The 20862-nt window shown below is 35.8% G+C and overlaps 1 protein-coding gene across 3 annotated transcripts in view; it reads right to left on the minus strand.

Moving 5' to 3' along the window:
• Window positions 1-19991: 19991 nt before the first annotated feature.
• LOC132142415 (calcipressin-1-like) overlaps window positions 19992-20862 on the minus strand; it is a 49139-nt gene continuing 48268 nt past the window's right edge. For all 3 annotated transcript variants that reach the window (XM_059552263.1, XM_059552264.1, XM_059552265.1), the window contains exon 4: window positions 19992-20416. In XM_059552263.1, the coding sequence (XP_059408246.1) occupies window positions 20244-20416 (173 nt within the window). In that variant the 3' untranslated portion in view covers window positions 19992-20243. The remainder of the gene's footprint in view (window positions 20417-20862) is intronic.

Genomic DNA, 20862 nt, shown 5'->3' on the forward strand with positions numbered 1-20862 from the left:
TCTCCAATATAATTCACCTCAAAATCAAAACACAAAAACAAAGTATTATATTTTATTTAATTAAAGTAAAGATGAAACCAAATGAAAATAAAAACTATAGAGATTAATTTATATTAATTTATATAATAAAGGTACTTTGATATCTAAAATCTTAGACATTATATCAGACATAATATTTTAAACATAATAATTTACTACTTTTTTGCATTAATACAAATGAAAATGTGAAATATTGCCTTCACAACTAAATGAAATAAAATAATTTGTAGTACTAAAATAACTATACCTGAAAATAAAAATGAATCAAGCTAGATGAAAAAAAAAACTACAAAATAAGACATAAGCACATAACAAGATGACTATATCTTAACTAAAATTAAATAAAAAATTAAAACGGACAAAATGGAAGCTAATTCAAAATATTAATAAATACTATAATAGTACATAAATAATACTAAAACAACACTTGCTAATTTATTTCTAATAAATTTGAGAAATAAAAAATGGCAAAAGACAAAAAGACAATATTATATTTTGAAATTAAGCTAAAAATTAAGACGACAAATAATTGCAACATAAAAACTGTTTTCTTTTTAACTTTATTTGGTTGGAAAATGTGCTTTAATGTCTGATGGTCTTAAAAGTAAGCACCATTTTCCTTCAGATTCCCTTACATGAAGATTCACACAGTTAAACTGCAGTCGAACTACGTAGCAATAATCATTGTGTTTTACTGGATTGTTCTCCAAGGGATTACATAACACAAACATGTTTAATTTCAACACAGATGCTAGAACACGGCTGAAATTCTTACAACATGCCCACTGTGCTGCTGTGTTATTCACCTGGAAGTAACAAACACTTTTATGAAACATACATGAAAGTTTCATTATCATGCATGGTTAATGTGTTTATTGAGACGCATATCTCTCTGTGACCTAAAAATATCTCCATCTGAAGATCTTGACCTAAAAGAGAGCGTAAGATGAGCAAAATGTCTTGGTCTGGAAAGATGCTTTAAAAATGTAGTGGATTGAAATAATGGGGACAAAACATTACACACCATTTACCTGAAAATACACAAGAAGCCTGATTCCAGCTCATCGTTAAAAAAGTAATTGTGACTTATATATCCTAACTGTATACATTATATTACACTCACCTAAAGGATTATTAGGAACACCTGTTCAATTTTTTCATTAATGCAATTATCTATTCATGGCAGTTGCTTCAATGCATTTAGGGGTGTGGTCCTGGTCAAGACAATCTGCTGAACTCACTGAATGTCACAATGGGAAAGAAAGGTGATTTAAGCAATTTTGAGAATGGCATGGTTGTTGGTGTCAGACGGGCCGGTCTGAGTATTTCACAATCTGCTCAGTTACTGGGATTTTCACGCACAACCATTTCTAGGGTTTACAAAGAATGGTGTGAAAAGTGAAAAACATCCAGTATGTGGCAGTCCTGTGGGCGAAAATACATTGTTGATGCTAGAGGTCAGAGGAGAATGGGCAGACTGATTCAAGCTGATAGAAGAGCAACTTTGACTGAAATAACCACTCGTTACAACCGAGGTATGCAGATAAGCATTTGTGAAGCCACAACACGCAAAACCTTGAGGCGGATGGGCTACAACAGCAGAAGACCCAACCGGGTACCACTCATCTCCATTACAAATAGGAAAAAGAGGCTACAATTTGCATGAGCTCACCAAAGTTGGACAATTGAAGACTGGAAAAATGTTGCCTGGTCTGATGAGTCTCTGATGATTTCTGTTGAAACATTCAGATGGTAGAGTCAGAATTTGACGTAAACAGAATGAGAACATGGATCCATCATGCCTTGTTACCACTGTGCAGGCGTGTGGTGGTGGTGTAATGGTGTGGGGGATGTTTTCTTGGCACACTTTAGGCCCCTTAGTGCCAATTGGGCATCGTTTAAATGCCCCGGCCTACCTGAGCATTGTTTCTGACCATGTCCATCCCTTTATGACCACCATGTACCCATCCTCTGATGGCTGCTTCCAGCAGAATAATGCACCATGTCACAAAGCTCGAATCATTTCAAATTGGTTTCTTGAACATGACAATGAGTTCACTGTACTAAAATGGCCCCCACAGTCACCAGATCTCAACCCAGTAGAGCATCTTTGGGATGTGGTGGAACGGGAGTTTCGTGCCCTGGATGTGCATCCCACAAATCACCATCAACTGCAAGATGCTATCCTATCAATATGGGCCAACATTTCTAAAGAATGATTTCAGCGCCTTGTTGAATCAATGCCACGTAGAATTAAGGCAATTCTGAAGGCGAAAGGGGGTCAAACACAATATTAGTATGGTGTTCCTAATAATCCTTTAGGTGAGTGTATATCTTAATTGTAAATGTAATTTTAACAGTTACAAATTAATGTTGTTATTGTAAACTAAAACTAAATCAATTAAAAATAGTTGTCATTAATTGAAATAAAACTGAAATAAAATAAAATATTAACTTTATTTCAGTTAAAATTTGAATATTATCTTGTTAACTAACTGAAATATAAATAAAGTTATTTAGAAATAATATAAAATATAAAATAATAAAAATGACAATGGCATAGAACAGAAATGCTCAAACTTTACCTAAATTTAAAATAAGATGTTAATAATTTTCCAGGTATAAAAAGGTAAAGGTTTTTATACAAAATGCTATAACTTAAATTTATGCTTTAAAAAAGGGGGGGGGGGGGGCACATTAAAAAAGTTAACAGGTTAGGTTATTTGTGGATTAATGCGTATTGGAGACGCGAACCGTTTAAAACGATTCAGTTCGATTTGGTGAACTGGTTCAAGAAGATCCGGTTACATCGTATGATTCATTCTCGAATCGGATATCACTAAACTGCTTTGTTTTGAACTCTCTCACAACAGACATGGAAGAGAAGACAATGCTGAATAACGTCGTAGTTTTTGTTATTTTTGGACCAAAATGTATTTTCGATGTTTCAAAATATTCTAACTGACCCTATGTCACATGGACTACTTTGAAGATGTTTTCATTACCTTTCTGGACATAAGCAGTATACTGTGCACACAGTTTCAATGGAGGGACTGAGAGCTCTCGGACTAAATCTAAAATATCTTAAACAGTGTTCCGAAGATAAAGGGAGGTCTTACGGGTTTGGAACGACATGAGGGTGAGTTATTAATGACATAATTTTCCTTTTTGGGTGAACTATCCCTTTAAAGGGAATGGGAGATGACACTCTGGTTGGTTTATTGAACGTTACGCCCATTACTTATTAAGAGAATAGGGACAACCCATTCCAAATATGCGCCCCGGCACACGGACCGTTTTTCCATCGTTTAAATAGCACAAGTGGATTTGGACACACCCTGAGTGCACCTGCGCCGTCTGCTTTACACTTTGCGTTTAGATCGTTAAAATAGGGCCCTTTATCTTTCTCTGATTCGTTCTCATAAATGTTCTCACACATGAGCTCTTTGTAATTATGGCTTAATGTTGCTCTCCAGGGACTCAAGTCGTTTCCCATCTGTGGTACCTTAATCACGCAGAGACCCCTCTATCAGCTCATCCTTTTGGGAATTGAAAAAAAAATGTATTGTTTTGCAGTGTGCAATATTCAGCTGCATATCACCATCATCTCAAACCAAAGTAGCTTCAAAACCCGTGTCAGGATAATAATTGCACATCTCAGGCCATTTTAAAAGGCTTTTTATAGAATAAAGTATTCAAATCCCAACCTTTACCATTCTAAAGTAATCTGCAAAGCTGGTTTCAAATCCCCTGTCAGCATCATAATCTGTTTCATATAGAAGCAAGCATGTATTTCTCAAAATATATGACGACAGTCATTAATGTTGCCCAAAATGGGGTCAAGATGATTTAAAGACACTGCCTAGAGAGCGAGAGAGTCTCCTGCAGTGGAAAACCGTGACCTGTTAGAATGAGTAATGGAAAGACACTTCCTCATAGATGGAGCAGCATCTAGTGGCTCCCAATTCCTTTAAATCATCGCTCTTGTTCAAAGGAAAAGTTCACCCAAAATGCTAAAATGTCCTCAGCCTCAAGCCATTGAAAATTTAGATGAGTTTGTTTCTTCATGGGAAAGCAATATTATCAATAGATGACTAACATTTTAGATGGAAGTGACGGTTTGAAGTCAGAAATATCTTAATGATGCACATGTTTCTTACAGACATGCAGATTTTGGCTTCACAAGATGGATGGATTGGAATAATCTGGTTTTCTTGTGATGTTTTTATCAGCTGTTTGGACTCTCATTCTGACGGCACCCATTCGATGTAAAGGAACCATTGGTGAGCAAGTGATGTAATGCTACATTTCTCCAAATCTGATGAAGAAACAACCTCTACACCGTGACATGAGGGGGAGGAAATTGTCAGCAAATTCTCCATTTTTGATGAACTACTCCTTTAAAAATCATCATCAGCAGCAGGAGGAGGAGGAGGAGTGATGGTGACTCACATCACCAGATGCATCTCTGCATGCTAAAGAGAGACAGTATAAGTCTGCTAATGTTCAGAATGGAATTCTAAAGTCCTATATGCACACTATTGTATACTGCTTACTACTTTCTAAACTTAGTATGCAAAACTGTATGCAATAACAACAAATTTACATATTGCAATGCAATTCAGCTTTTACACAAGAATGGAACAGTATGATATTCTTACTGCTGACATGCAGTATGTGTTACAGTTTTATATTAGCATGTGTTTGGGCGAAATATGTAAATATACTCATATGCATGTAAACACTCATTGTTTTGAGCATTTAATAGCATTTTAAAACTGGATATCATACTAAAAGTAGTACTCATATTTGATGTGAAACTTGAGCTTAAGCCAGATAAGAAAACATGGCCATAAGTAGCTTTATGTTGTTGGAGATGATAAAACAACTAATTTACATAATGTCGCTATTGGGCGGAAACCTTGTATGTCCAAAACCACTTTCATGAAATGTAAAAACAAAGATACTGTATGCTCAGAGACTTGCATGTGCCATTATAACATTAACATTTTATGAAAATCATGCTCAGATGGAGCTACAAGTTTTTTACCATTGAATGACGGAGGTTTATGTTTTGTCCATCATTAAAACGGCTGCTTCTGAGGCTGAGTGCATCGCATTACATTTTCATCAACTTACAGGTTATGAAGTTTTTTTTGTTGTTGAATACATTGGGCCAAAATCTCATGGTATAAAAGAGGAAGCACTATGCACTGGATGTATAAAACAGTATATGAACTACATCTAGACGGCAAAATCTTTTGAATGCTGTTCATTGGTTAAATATTTGTAAAACCCACAAAAAGTCATAACGATGACTAGCATTGCTATAATAATAATAATAATGGAATATAATAGAACGCTCTGATCATTTTCCACTGCACACCTGACAACTATCACAAAACAGCATCACTGTAGCTTTATCACAACAGACTTGTGACCCATTTTCAGGCTTGCGACCTGATAGTTGAACACAGCTGTAATATATCCGCCGTATTTGTGTTTGCGTCTCTCTCTCTTTCACTTATCTCTTCAGAACTCGTCCTCCTCTTTCACAGCCTCTGAATGAGGCTATAGATTGGTGCTGGATGTGTCTGAGAGCTCAAGGGTGATCATTAAACCAAAGCAAACGCGCTGCACTTCAGTCTAGAGCTGTCTGGAGTGGAAGGATATTGACTGACTGCAGGATCAGTCTCAGTTGTCTGCAGCAGATGTTGCTCCGCTGAAGTAGCTGCTGTAAGCTGAACACAGCAGGATCGTTTCAGTAAAGATAAGAAAAAATCATTCACAACCTAATTTACTAATGTAACATGATGTATTTCTGAATGCAACCGGATATTCAACAAGAAAAAAAAAAAACGTACGTCAGGACTTTAATTCATAACATATCTACCTTTTTCTTCAGTGCGGAAGTAAGCCTATGGGAGAGACTTCCGGTTCATTAGCCGCCATAGGTAAATAATGAGGAGAATAACAACGTGTTAACGTGTTAACGGGCTTCTGTAATGTTAATCCAAGAAAATGAAAATGAAAATCACTCACTGCTCTTGACTGAATTACTTTGTAGTTTTAACAGTCAAACCAAAAATATATCAAACACCAGATATATTTTTTGATATACAGTATATAGCAAAACTGTAAAAATGTGAGCAATGTTGAAGGTGTCTGAATAAATGTAGGTTTGATTGTATATTTCATTTTTACATTGAAGACTATCCAGTGCTATTTTACATTTAATTATTTGGTTTCTGTACCTTGACACCTACAAACTTGAAAAAAACTTAAACATTGTGTAAATAGCACAAATAAATAAAAATAAACGAACATAAAAATTAAACAATTTCAAACAGGGCCCACTGGTACAAGCTTCACGGGGGCCCCGCTGACCCCAGCTACGGCCCTGCTCATGCCTGTTTCACACAAACTCCGTCTTCAGTGCGTATGCAGTCAGTGTGCGTTATGTATGTGGTGCAGCACGGACTCAATGTGCTTTCACACAGGACGCGTTTACAGTTCGCTACTTGGTACATAAACGATCGCTGCACTTCTGCAGACGCAACGATCCTGGAACGCAACTGGAATCCGTTAACATGGGTGCGTAAAAAATATGCAACGCATACGCACTGCAGACGGAGTATGTGTGAAACAGGCGTAAGGTTGTTTGCACCTTGTGCAATGTGGAATTTCAATGTGTCAAGCACTTTGTGATGCATTTTGGAAACAGGAGATGAGCCCCTTTTCTAATGCACCACCTAGCTTGATAAACCCCTTTCTCAAAGACTTACTGTTTGTCAATTGTATTTGAGTAACACACATATTCTGAATGCCTTCAGCAGAATTCGAATGAGCCATTTTAATCTAGATTAATTTCAAGATCACAGTGAGATTAATCTATATTAAAAAAATTAATCTATGCCCACCACTAATTAATACATTTAGTCAAATTCATTTAGCTGTTCATTTTTAGTTCCCAGTATCTAAAGCATTAATTCATGTTAATATTCAAATTTAAAATATTTATTAAAATTAAAACTTAAAATGGCAATTCAACATTTTTTTTAATTAAATTGAATATATTGACATTTTTTATTTAAACAATTTTATATATAATTTTTTTTTAATTAAGATCTGAAAATGTAATAATTTCATAGTTTCTGGGTAAACTGAAGAGGTGTGAAGTAGGCCAGAAAAAAAAAAAAACATTCTAATGCAATCTTTCTTTTTGTTGTTGTTGCGTTTACAATACTGAATACGCCCTGTTTATAAAAGCACTGATTTTATGTTTTGTTCAGTTGAGCAGTAAGAGTGGTTTGTGGTACGCATGTACACAAGATAACGTCAGCATCTCCAGTGTTGGATTGGTTCATGTTCAGGGCATTATAACCCATTTTGGTTCAGTGGAATTCTGAGACTCAAATCACCCTTCCCAAGAGAGCCCAGGTGCAGATGGGAGCATGCTCCACAAACACGGATCATCACAGGGGACCGCTGCCCCTCCGGGCCCTTCATGGTTAATGCCACACGTGTGAAATCAGTCATTATGAAAACTCAACACAAATGGAAAACAACAGATTTTCTATTAATCAGAGCATTCCTGCAGAAAAGAAACACTTCTCAGAAACTGCTCACATTGGGTATGAAATTTTAAGTTCTGCATTCAAATCTCAGATCTCAGTATGAACTTAAACATCTCTCATCACAGTCATAATTGGTCTAATAACATCAACTAACGTTTGCAATTCACATTACATTTGAATGTTCATTGTTCATGATTGTATTCATTATGAGATTAATTTCATTTCATTACATTTTTATTTCAGTTTTAACTTATTTGAAATTGAACATTCAAGTTTTAGAAGTAATTATTGATCAATCATTTCAGAAACATTTCCATCATTTCCATTTTCCACACATAGAAGAGGCTTTTTTTTGTGTGTTTTTTTTTTTTTTTTGCACCAGTACAGCAGAGAAAAATACATCCCATGGGGAAAAAACATTATGGTCCATCAAATTCTGTAGCTCTAAAAGCTAGTGAGCTGCAAATACAGCCCATTTTCCAAGGCAGCTTTCTTCATAGGCAAAAACAAAAAAGCTTCGCACCTCAAGTGATGTGCAAGGGAGACTTGATGCAGGTTGATTCTGAGTTATGTGTAGCACATATATTCACAAATGTTAATTTTTACTTATATTAAACTGTTTTATCTGGACTTTTCCGCATTAAGTTCAATCTAATTTATTTAGATACTGCCTTTCCCAATACACATGGTTTCTGGTTATTAAAATACAGCATATTGTTCCTGCCTAATGTTTATAACAACCTTAAAATGCTGTCTAGGCTGCTGGAAGAGAGCTTGAAAGTTGATGTCCAATTGGCAATGTTCACTGGGTTTGAACCTGTCCAAATGAAGGCCTCCAGTCTCCCATTGCTCATCCTGACACAACAAAAACAGCTCCACTGCACAAACTGGCAGATGGTGTTTTGTAAAGAAAAAGGCATCTGTTTCCCGAAATCCAGTGTTGTTTTACCCATCATGCTGAGCATGCATCTCTCTCTTTCAATTTGTGTGTGTTTGTTCAGATGGACAGATAAACTCTTCCTCCCACATTCACTCCTACTGATATTCATTAGTGTTTCACTTCATGACTCCTGCTGCTGAACGCTTGAGGCCATGGATGATAATCTGAGTGCATTGATTCCCTCTACTATAAAGATACAAAATGCAGATTCGATCGATCTTCACATGGGCTGGTATCAATCCATCTTTAACCTGAAATTAATATTTATAAATTGGGTTTTTGAATGGTGCTTTGTGTGCTGTTTGTAAGTTTTGCACAGCAAACGTGCTTTAATTTTCAGGTCATACCACAAATGTTGTCTTTGTGTCATCATGCTGCTTAAAAAAAAAAAATGTTGCTCTACATGCAGATCACTGGCTGACTGAAACCCATTCTTCTCATTAATTAAGTTCAACATTCAGGCATCAGAAAGCTCTGAACATCATCCAAATGAACAGGCATTGTTTTCAGAGGTTTCTGGACAAATGATCCAAGTAACATAAATAGTATCAAATGTTCTCTAGTCTTGAATAATGTTCTAAAAAAACGGTAGCATATAAACATTATTTATACATCGTTCATGCAACATACCTGATTTTGTACCTGGTTATTAGGTTGCATGACAGCGTTTTGCTTTTATGCCACTTTAGTCTCATTTTCTCCCAATGGCTTGAGGGTTTGTCACATGGCTTTCAGAAAACTCTTGGCGTTACTTCATTTTGGCTTTTCTCAGAAGTGATGTCCTTCTAGCCACTAGAAGAATATGTAAAGTGTCGAAGACACTGTTTATGTCTGGACAGTTTCAGACATTTCATCCTCTTACACATCCAATCTGTTTTGAAGAGTATAGGTCATTTTTGCTTCTGCAAGCAAAAATAAATAAATGAAAAAAAAAAGACAATGAAGAATATGTCAGTTTTTACAATAGACAACTTGATGCACCTTGGAATCTTCTCTAATCTTTTTATAACCTTATTTCAAAGGTTATGTCCACTCATCATCATGATAGCAGGACTGATCTGCAGTTTTAAGCCCAAAATATACTGTACACAAGCTGTGACATCGACTTTAATAAAACTTTATTGACCTAAATTTTATTTAATTTGTTCATAACAAATTCGTTATGCACGAACAAAACGAAACAAACTTGCACAACACTGTTACTCCCCCTGGAAAAACAAACTGCATCCACTGTTCCCTTAACGCTGGGTCCTTTGGGAAGTTGAACAAGATTATCTTCCCTCACAAGCAAAAACACACTTTGTTGGTGATATTGTTGATTTTGTGGTCTGAAAACAAAATGACAAATCCTTCCTCGAGCAAGTCCTGTGCAGCACTTCCTGCAACTTCCATGAAGCCAAGTTCACACTACCGGAATTTAAGCCTGATTTGCAAGTCAACGAGCTCACCGACTGGTCGGGCTGTGAGCGGGGGGTCAATGCGTGATCAGTGCTCAGCAATCTTTATATGTGATCTACTCAACGAATCGATGACACCTCACTGATGCTAAACAAATACCTAGAATGCTATCTGGACCTGTTGCCCAACTCGACATCACATGGAGTCAGGGGTCGTGACGAGCTACAGCCAATGATATAGCAAAGGCATGAGTTGAAGCAAAGTCCTTTCAGGCAAGTCGTGCCACTCGGCCGCCATCTTGGCAACGCCTCCGGGCAGCTATTTCAGAATAACAAGACCAGCTCCTATCTAAATGAATTGGCAGAGAGTCAGAACTGCAGTTTCACTGGTCACCGGGACATAAAAACAGCATGTCTAGAAACAGCAGTGAAATATGATAAAAATCGCTGAAAAATTTTGATGACTTTGCCCCAAAATAAGGTTTAAAACGCCTTTTCCCACAGGTTATACCTTTACTACGCATGCGCAAGGGTTCCTCAACTGTGCGCATACATCAGTGGAACCAGACGATAGGCTTAAATGTTTCCCGGCTTGACTGTTAAAAGCAGATGATTGGCTTTCCAGCGGGAGTGGCGGGACATGTGCACACAACCGCCATCTTTGCCATTACGGGTTTTCCTTATATAGTTGTATTGAGGATTGAGGAAGTGGCATGTCTCTTATAAAGTGTCTCTGGTTGAAGTCAGTGGAAGAAAAACAGCAGCAGCAGCAGCGCTAATTTCTTCCCGATGTCTATTTTCAAATAAACAACTCCTGTTTTCGCGTCTTTCCCGTTCAACTTCTTGTGTGTTTTTCGTGAGAAAACATAGTTTGGCGACCATGGAGTCTCTTCAGAGAGAAGTGCTCATACAAGGAATTCCACCTTTTATGATGTCAAAAAAAAAAAAAACACTTACAGAAACGTATACGAACCCTGAGGGAGTATATTTGTCACAGAAATACTCCTTCATATGTCCAACTCATTTTTAAAAACTTTGGCCATGTTTAGCATAAAAATCCAACTCTTTAAAAGTGTGAATAAGTAAGAATGCATGAAATTAGACCTCCCCTTTAAGATATTTAAAAGACACCCCAACAAACCTCAATTTCAATTTTCAAAATGTCATATGTTGAATAATGTCTTATTCAACAGAATAAGAAATGTTTGTCTTTCAGTAACTCCAGTACTTTCAATTCAATGCTTTTCAGCAGCTCATTACATTTACATTTATATAGGCTAGCGCTTGCTTTCTAAGCACTCAAAGCACTTTACATTGTGAGGGGGATCTCCTCATCCACCACCACCAGCAGCCAGAACGCCCACCACACACCAGCTTACTGGTGGAGAAGAGACAGAGTGATTAAGCAAATCATTATATGGGGATGATTAGGCCATGATGATCAGAAGGCAATGGACAAATTTGAGTGAGGACCACGGTTTAATGTCTCTTTCGAAGGATGGGGCTTTTTGACAGTATAGTGTCCCCATCACTACACTGGGGTGCTAGGACCCACACAGACCAGAGGGTGAGCACCCCCTGCTGGCCTCACTAACACCTCTTCCACCAGCAGCAACCTAGTTTTCTCAGGAGGTCTCCTATCCAGGTACGGACAGGCTCAACCCTGCTTAGCTTCAGTGGGCAACCAGACGAGAGCTGCAGAGTAGTACCTCATCCTTTGGGTAAAACAAATTCACATTTTGAAGCATACTAGTGAAAACATTAGAGTCCTCTGGGTCTGTCACAGAGGTCAAAGAGTTCAGGGCTGAAGTGACCAGTGTTTCCAGCTGAGTGTGCACATGTGCAGTTGCATTCGTCATCTAAATCCTTGACGTCACATTAACATGTAAATAACAATATATAACATAATATTTCACTGTGTGCAAGCATGGATATATTTACAACCTCAAGTCTTTAAACCGTTCACAACTATGTATTATGCTCTAGCGCCACCTTCAGGTTTTCATTTTGCTCATGCTTAAATTCCAAACTAATAAAACTGACAGTAGTTTTTCTGCTTAAATTGCAGACAAAACACTCTGAAGATGATCATTCATATGAGCACAAACCGAAGCCCACAAACCACTGCAGTAATTAATTTTTAATGACTGGTTCAGAGAAGAGACAGTGTTGGCAAAGTAAGAGCTCCAGCAGCAGCATGAAACCCAATGTAATATTTGCATGTTCAAAATCTTGCAGTGCAGTGCAGACATCATGAAAACTATTTAACAAGAAAGGTCATTGCGAACCATCTAAAGCTACCCATGTTTCTGTGTATGAGCGAAAACATGTTAGGAAGAGAGAGAGAGATGCAAACTCTCACCACAGCTATTTTCCATATATTTACATAAAAATACATATAAACACACACACACGAACTCTCACAGCCAATTGTAATCTTGTTACACCCTCAAAGGGTGCTCTGCAAAAATAAACAAATAAATAAATAATAAAAATAAAAACATTAAAACGGACATTGTGCATAATCCATTACACTATATAATATAATATAATATAATATAATATAATATAATATAATATAATATAATATAATATAATATAATACATTGCATTATGTATTTCTTATATTCATATTCACTGTTATTCTATAGCCTATTGTAATATAATATAATTTAATGTAATATAATAAAACGATATAATATACATATAATTTCTCAATTTTTATTTTAGTTTAGAGTTATTCCACATAACGCTCAAGGACAGATTTCTAAAATCAGTTCAATTAAACATTTATTCTAAATTTAATTAAAAATGTATTCCTATTCTAAAACAGAAATCCTTCCGTAATGTTCATATGCTTTCTAGAACTGGCCTGTCCCTTTAAAGGAGGGCTGTACATGACCTGGGCGTGTTGCGGGATTGGTCATCTGGAGAACTGCGACCATTGGGAGGCATTTTTCGGCTAATCGTTATTTCGTATGAAAGTTGGTTCTGTTAGGGGGCGCTTTATGGCACAGAAAGCGAAATCCCCATAGACAATAAAAGAAATCCCCCCACTAAGCCGAATTCAAATCTTATGCATTTTTAATGGCGCCCAGAAGGAACAGTATCACTTGATTCCAGCTATTGTCTCAATTTAAATTACTATCTAGTCGTGATAAACATATACACATATTTATCTCTTTTATCACGACTATAGACTGTATGATCACGGTTAGATCCATTTTCACAGCGCTGAGAAAAGTAATATGTACCAAGTGACACGTTGCCATCGAATGATAAACTCCGCCTACTTCAGAATTCAGATTTGTTTTTAGAATGTCCGTTCTACACGTTAATTCGATTTGTGTGTTCTCGACACGCCTCCAGAGGTCATTTTACTGACCCATGTGGCGAATTACTAGAAGCCCGAGTTCAGTTTAGTGTCGGAGAAGATTTACCTTCATTCTACAAAATAAATCAACATCATGGTCAACTGGCGGGTAAGACGCATGAAACATTACGATATATTTGATAATTATGGTTAGTGATACAGTCACTACTACATTAATACTATGTTTTGGGGCTTTCACTATGGCAATGCCATGATACTACAATGGTATTATACTCTGGAGTCCCAATACATACACACCTATATTATGAAGCCTGTGTGTGTGTGTATTATATATGTATGCATGTAATTACACACTTAAACATAAATATGATGGACCACTTACAAGAGTACCATGGTAGCTCTATGGTCCATGCCTAAAAACATGTTATTGTCACAGTAGATATTCAAAAACGTGATATTGTTAAAAAAATATATTTGTAAACATATTGATATTACATTATAAAAAAAACAAATTTGTTAAAAACCGAAGTATTATAATCTGTGGCGGCCAATGAATAAGCCTGCAGTGATTGTGTGTGTGTGTGTGTGTGAGCAGCTGCTCCTGTCATAAATCCAGAATCTGGGCTGGATGTGGGGGGAGGAAGGTCTTGCAGGCCAGTCCCGTCAGCGAAGTGACCGTAATTCTTTCTATAGTCCTGACAAGTTATTGCATTACTGTGCCTTACAAACATTTACCACGGTGATCATATTTGGTTCCTGTTATGCAGAACCTTGAAATTTTAAAGAAAATAATCATCTTTGTGTTGCCCGAAATTATATGGCTGATTTTCTGAAATATGACCTGGTCAAACAACTCAAATATTTAAAGTTTGTCTAAATAATCAAATTCTAACTAACCAAATGTTAATAAACAGCTGAGTTTATCACATATAGGCCTATGTCTTACAGTACATGAACATAGTAAAATCCGTTGATACTCACTGATTGTAGTGCAGCTATTCATTTTCCTCCACTGAATGATGTCACTTCCTGCAGGGTGAAGTTAAGGAAGGTGTTTCATATTTCTTTATTTTGATTGTGATTTGTTAGTTTATCACGTTATCTGCTAACATACACTACATATTCAAATAACATTTTATTGAATGATAAACCTCATATTCCATTCTTTATATCATTTTTAAGAAAAGGATGAATCAAAATGATAAATTATAGGCATTTTATTTGCTCCATAAACATTTCTTCATAGGTTACCTTATTATCCAAAGTTTTTAGAATGTACATTAGCTTGTTTCCATCCACTGGTTAAGGAGTACAACTAAAATGTGGTCACATTTTGACACTGTTCTGAACAGAGAAGGCAGTCAGACTGAATGAAAATGTAAATCCACTGACAGCAGGTCAGCTGAAATAGAGTGGTTTCCCAGTAACCTTTGGAAACAAAGCAGTGCTGTGTTTATAATAAAGTCCCTTTAAGTCTTTGGCTCATAAACATAACTTCATTAGACATAAGACAGTGGGAAGAAAAGCAAATGCCTTGGAAACTTTTCTGAAGACAGTTGGTTCTCCCTTACATATTGATAGAATAATAACTTTGCTTAATGCTCAGCAGAATTCACCACAAGTATTTTTTTTTTTTTTTCAAATTGCGATAATGAAATGCGGGTTTAATAATAATTGAAATATCAAACAGTAATCCCAACGATATTTTCAGTATCCGGTATCACGGACATCAAACCAGTGTTATTTTAGTATTGTTTATATACTATTATAGTACTTATGAATTATTTGTTATTTAAATTTTAGTAATTTTATGTGCTTTTTGTAATTCTAATTAGATCTTATTTTTAATCATTAGCTACTAATTTTTCAGTATTCGTTTTTAGCAATTCTACTTTTCATTTAGGTTTCAGTTTTTTGTCTCTTATTTATTCATTTAAATGAACACAAATTATTTTTAATACTTTTACTTTTAGTTAACAATACAGCGTCAAACAGAGAAATAAAACCACGTAACTTCTTAAAATCTTTGTGATTTGCATATTCAGTTCTAATCATTTTGATTGTATGTTAAATTATAAGGGGTTGCTTGTTATTCTTATTGTCATAATCTTTTGTGCTCAGGCTCTGGATAATGTGCCGGTGCTGCTGTACATCCTGGCACTGAAGACGCTTGTGTTGTGTTTGGCGTTTGCCGGAGTAAAAATCTATCAGAGTAAGAAAGCTGAAGCAGCTTTGAAACAGCAGATGGAGATGAAGAGGAAACTCGCACAGCAAACGCAGGAGCTCATTGATAACAAGAAGGACGAGTGACGTGTGGGAAAGCAGGTGAATAAATGAGTGATTGACACATGAAGACACGCGTGAGCAGAGGAAATGGCAGTAAATGTTTACTGGTGTGTTTGTATTGCAGGAGTGCTCTCAGCATGATTCAGCTGTTGAACCGTATACCTCTCTGTCTGCTGTTTAACTCAACAACAACAACTGCTGCTCAAGTCTCGTTTTTTATAAAGTTTTTTATTTATTATCTCTGATGTTTGTAAATAAATAATATAAAAAAAAATTATATCAATGTCCATCCTTGCTGATTGTTCATAATTCAAATCGTTCAGGTTTATAGTATTTATGAATCAGACCAAAACTAAACAGTGTATAATAAACGGGGTAAAAAAAAAAACGGACAAAAAAAAATATAATTTCTGTGTGTACTTGAATTCACCGCCAGCAGGTGTCGCTGTTAAGATCCTCTTGTTAAATGAATTGATTGTGCGCTGCATAACTGAAATATGAGCAGGACAAGGTTACAGAGACCTGTCAACCAACACCTCATTGCTTTCTAGAGCACCTTAATATAGATAAAACTGTGTTAAACATGCTTGAGGTCTGAAACTGTATATGATGGAATGGAATGTACATTATGGAATATATCTGTATATTCAAAACATAGCAGCGATATTGTACAAAACTGGATAAGTGAAGAGCATATATTACACACAAACACAGCATAATGCACATCATAAATGAGTACACCCCTCTGAATAAATTTATGTCTTTAATATCTGTAAAATAAGTAAATTAGCTATGTTTGTTTAAAATTGTTTTAAATTGCAGTCAGATATGAGTTCTGTTATGACCCCGTCTAGGGTGAGGCCGCAACATAAACTGGAATTGGCAATGAAAGATCCTTTATACATTCATTTAATAAAAATCACAAGTGAAAGCAAAAATTCAGAGGTGAGCAGAGGCAAAAACAACAAATAAACTCCTGACAGGAAAAACTAAATTCCCCCCCAAAAAAAGTGTGGAACATGTATTTACAACACCTGACAAAAAAGAAATGAGACTGACAACAACTTGTCAACTCAAAAGCAAAATTCACGCTGCACACAACAGGCAGATCAGCACGTGTGCAACAGAACAACAGGAAACCACAGGTTGAGCAGAGCTCCCTGCAGATTCTGTTATTGCTGCTCTACGTCCCATCAGCACCAATCAGATCTGGAGATCACTTTAGTACTAGGATCAAATCCTGTGAAAGAAACGGTGTGACAAAAGAGACCGAGCAAGAAAAGACCAGCAAAGCAAGACATATACACAGCACATCTCAAAACGTAACACCCTAGATTCAATTCAATAAATGTATAATATTCTAGTACTTAGTATATGTCCTCCATAATCTTCAGTATGCTCTGACACTTCTTGGCACTGAGTGAACAAATTGTCACAGCTGTCCTGTTTCACTCCTAGATGATGGAGAGTACTGCTCAACTCGTCTCTACAGAGTCCCCCGCTGGTGCCAAGAGTGTTAAGATTGGCTGAAATACGTCCACTGAAGGATTTTCATGTATATAGTCATTATTATGTTGAACGAAATGCCCAGCAATGCAGGGAATGAGGAGAGTGTATACTCTGTTTCAAGGTTTTTGTATTAAATCACACAGTGGTGTGTGAATTCATGACAGCACTGATAAACCACAAATCCCTCACACCTTCAGCACTACACATCCTTACTACCACTGACCTTCAATGTAGGAACCAGGCACTTCTCACTGTACTGCGTCACTTGCAACACCGAAACATTTTGAATGATTTTAGATCTGAGATGATTGACTGAGTATGGATACCCAGAAATCCATATTGTGTAAATATGGGCCTTGGAAAAGGCTAAACGAGTTTACTGTGCTTTGGCTACAGTAGGTAGTTCCAGTGTGGACAACAACCATGCATGTCACATCTGATCGCGGCCTTGTCACAAGTCTATTGTTTTTGAATTTCTGTTACTTTTGCTATATGTTCACACTTAAAACTATGGTTTGGTATTCCTCTTGTACCACTGTCTTCTTTTGTGCAATGAAATAAGTCTCCTGACGGCTCTCTTTCATTTGGTTCCATTGTTGTCAGCATTAAGTCTGAGAATGATTGGGTGGGCTATGTAACAGTTTTAATTGTCAAGAAATTACTCTCTTGCTCCTGCTGCTTTGGTAATTTATCAAGCAAACCTGCTGGAACATTATATATGAAAAAAAATAAAAATAATAAATAATAATAATTCTTAACCATTGTTAAATGAAATTACTGTATATATTATGTTATACAGTATTTTAATTAACAACAAATGATAATAATAATGATTATATTTGTTCTACTACGTCATAAAAATGTCACAAATCTTGAAATGTAATATTTATTTATAATGCGTCTTTCTTTAAATTTGGGTGAAAAAAACATTTTGAGTGAACATTCACATTTAGAAGAAGCTCTAGAATGTTTAAAGCATCATTGCTGTCCATCCTTATGTCATTCAATAGCAATTTCAATTATAAATCAGACTTTTCTTAAGCTGCTGATCCTGAATTATCTTGCAGAAAATAAGCAACAGTGACCGACAGAGTGACTCTGAATCTGATGACATTTGGTTCGTATCAGCATTATGCTTAAAGAAATGAGTCTGCTAATCTGCTTTACACAGATCTAAGTAAATGATGTGTATCTATCAGCTTCTGTAAGAGTTTATACAACACAAACCCATCATCTGTCTGTCAAAGATTGGTTCGTAGCACAAATAAATGCTAGATCCAGTTCTTTTGTCAAGATAGTTTTATTAAAGGTAGGTTAATGCTTCCTCTTTCACTATTTATGTTACTTAATGAATAAGACGTGTTGTTGTTGTTGATAGAAATCCTCAAGGTTTTTCAAGAGATTGCCTACATTCAAATACATAAAATATACACATTATGATATAGTTGCTTAAAATCACTGGTTGACAGTAGAAGGTCTCCTACAGTAATGAAAAAGAGGACAGCATCTCCAGAGACAGTAGAACACAACAGGCTGGTTCATTTAACAAGCCAAAGAGTGCAACAGTAGACCTCTACCAGAGAAATCCCATTCATTTTCTTCAAGGAAGGTTGTTAAGTGATCATGTGTGCTTTCTGTGAAAATCATTGTTTAATTGCTAAATCCTACACCAGATGAACAAAAATTCACTTAAAGTCGCTGAAAAGAAATGGAGAATCACAATGAAACGGATTAAAAGTGACCACTCATTCCCATGATGCACTGCAGGTGACTTCTGAAATCTGTTTTATTTTTCTACTATAAAATCTCACGTTAATTATTATTATAGTTTTTTTTTTGCATCTGTTTGTAATTTGTGATTTAGCAATTTCTGAGTGCATGTTTTTCCCATGTATAGCAAATATTTGTATTTTATTTATACATAGAGCCAATAATTTATTTCACTGTAAAAACGTTTTTCTAGGTCAAAAGTTCACGTTTAATTGAATGTGTTAATTGCGGTTTCATTGTAAATGTTTACTAAATATATTAGCAATTTCTGGGTGAAAATTGTTTCTACACCAAATTTGTTCAACGTATAGTCAATATTTTTGTTTTATTTAATTCTATTTCATTTATACATACTGCCAATGATTTATCCCTGCAAAAATCTTTTTCTCCATGTTGTAAATAAAACAAAGCTTTTTGGAGCTAGTTTGATAAGAAAATAATTTTATTTCATTAAAGAACATTTTTACTTCAGAATGCCACGTTTAATTAATTATATAAAGTTTATTTTTAATTGAGCTTTACTAGGAATTTATGAGTGAAATGTTTTTTCAATGTATATTCAATTTTTTTAACTTTATTCATACATAAAAGCCAATGATATATAGTCAATATTGTTTTATTAATATTGACTGTCATTTTAACATTTAACATATTTATGTCATTCACAAAGATTCATAAATTGATTAGTTTAACAGAATTTTAAGTACATATTTTAGTACAAGTGTCTTTTGAACCAATTTTTAAATACTTTTTTGCATCAATCAAACGTTGTGAATGATAGAGAAAATGAATGGGAAAAATACTTGTGTTATCAAGATGGAAAAAATCATCAGTCACAGTTGCGCTCTATATACAAAGACAAGTTCTTCATGTTGTTGTCAGTTTTTACTACATTATAAGGCTCTATTTTTAAAGTGCACATTACTTGGAGGAGCTCGTAAAGAACTTCAGCAACAATAATAATGACTTTTCAAAGACTGTATGAGTGCTTAACCTGACTAAACGTAGAGGCGTTACATGATAATGACGATGAGTACATGTTAGTGGCCCCAAACGATACAAACTTCAGACAAAAACTCCTTCTGTAAAACTGATTTTTCTGTTGCTTTTCTCTCGGATTATTAAAATACACAGTTGTGACGTCAAGCAAATAATGACATTCGTAATTTGAGAAAAACTCTCCCAAGACCTCAATGTCTCTGACTCCATCAGAGATGGATGTTAAGAAGTACAACATGAGATTCCGAGGATGGTCGACTCCCTCACTAACTAGGAAGAGGATTTGATGCTCGCCGATCTCCCCGGTGGTGAGGATGACGAACTGCATGCCTGCATGTGTCCTAGTAATTCCAGTGTTGGTCGCAAAGAATAAACAGCCCAGAATTATCCGCTCACTGGTTCACGGATGGGACATAGTCTGGGCGACGGGTATGGATGATCTTGGGACGCATGCGTTTGCTGCACTCAGCAGTTTCATCTTCGCCGTCTGAGCTGTCGTCCTCACACACGTGTACGATCACACTGGGTGTGTTGGTGGTTCCAGTGTGGAGCTCATACTGCTCTCCTAAAAATGCATGCAAGCGTCATGTTACAAATCCACAGCAAGTTCTACCAAGTAATATTGTACAGATACAGATTTCTTACAAAAGATGCATTAATTTGATAAAAAATACAGTAAAAATGTAATACTATAATATAGCTTTCTAATTCAATATATTGTAAAATGTAATTTACAGAGGTGGAAAGTAACGAATTACATTTACTCGCGTTACTGTAATTGAGTAGCTTTTTTGTGTACTAATACTTTTTAAAGTATTTTTTTAAATCTGTAATTTTACTTTTACTTAAGTATATTTTGTTTAAAGTATTGTACTTCGCTACATTTTAAAACACATTAATTACTGAGTAAAAAAAAAAAACAAACAAAAAAAATCGCTCCCTGGAAACTACGTCAGTAAATAATGGGCAGGAGGGCAAACTGGCGCTAAAATCACAAGAAAGATGCAGACG

This window comes from Carassius carassius, chromosome 6 (assembly GCF_963082965.1).
Source record: "Carassius carassius chromosome 6, fCarCar2.1, whole genome shotgun sequence".
Classification (NCBI taxonomy): Eukaryota; Metazoa; Chordata; class Actinopteri; order Cypriniformes; family Cyprinidae; genus Carassius; species Carassius carassius.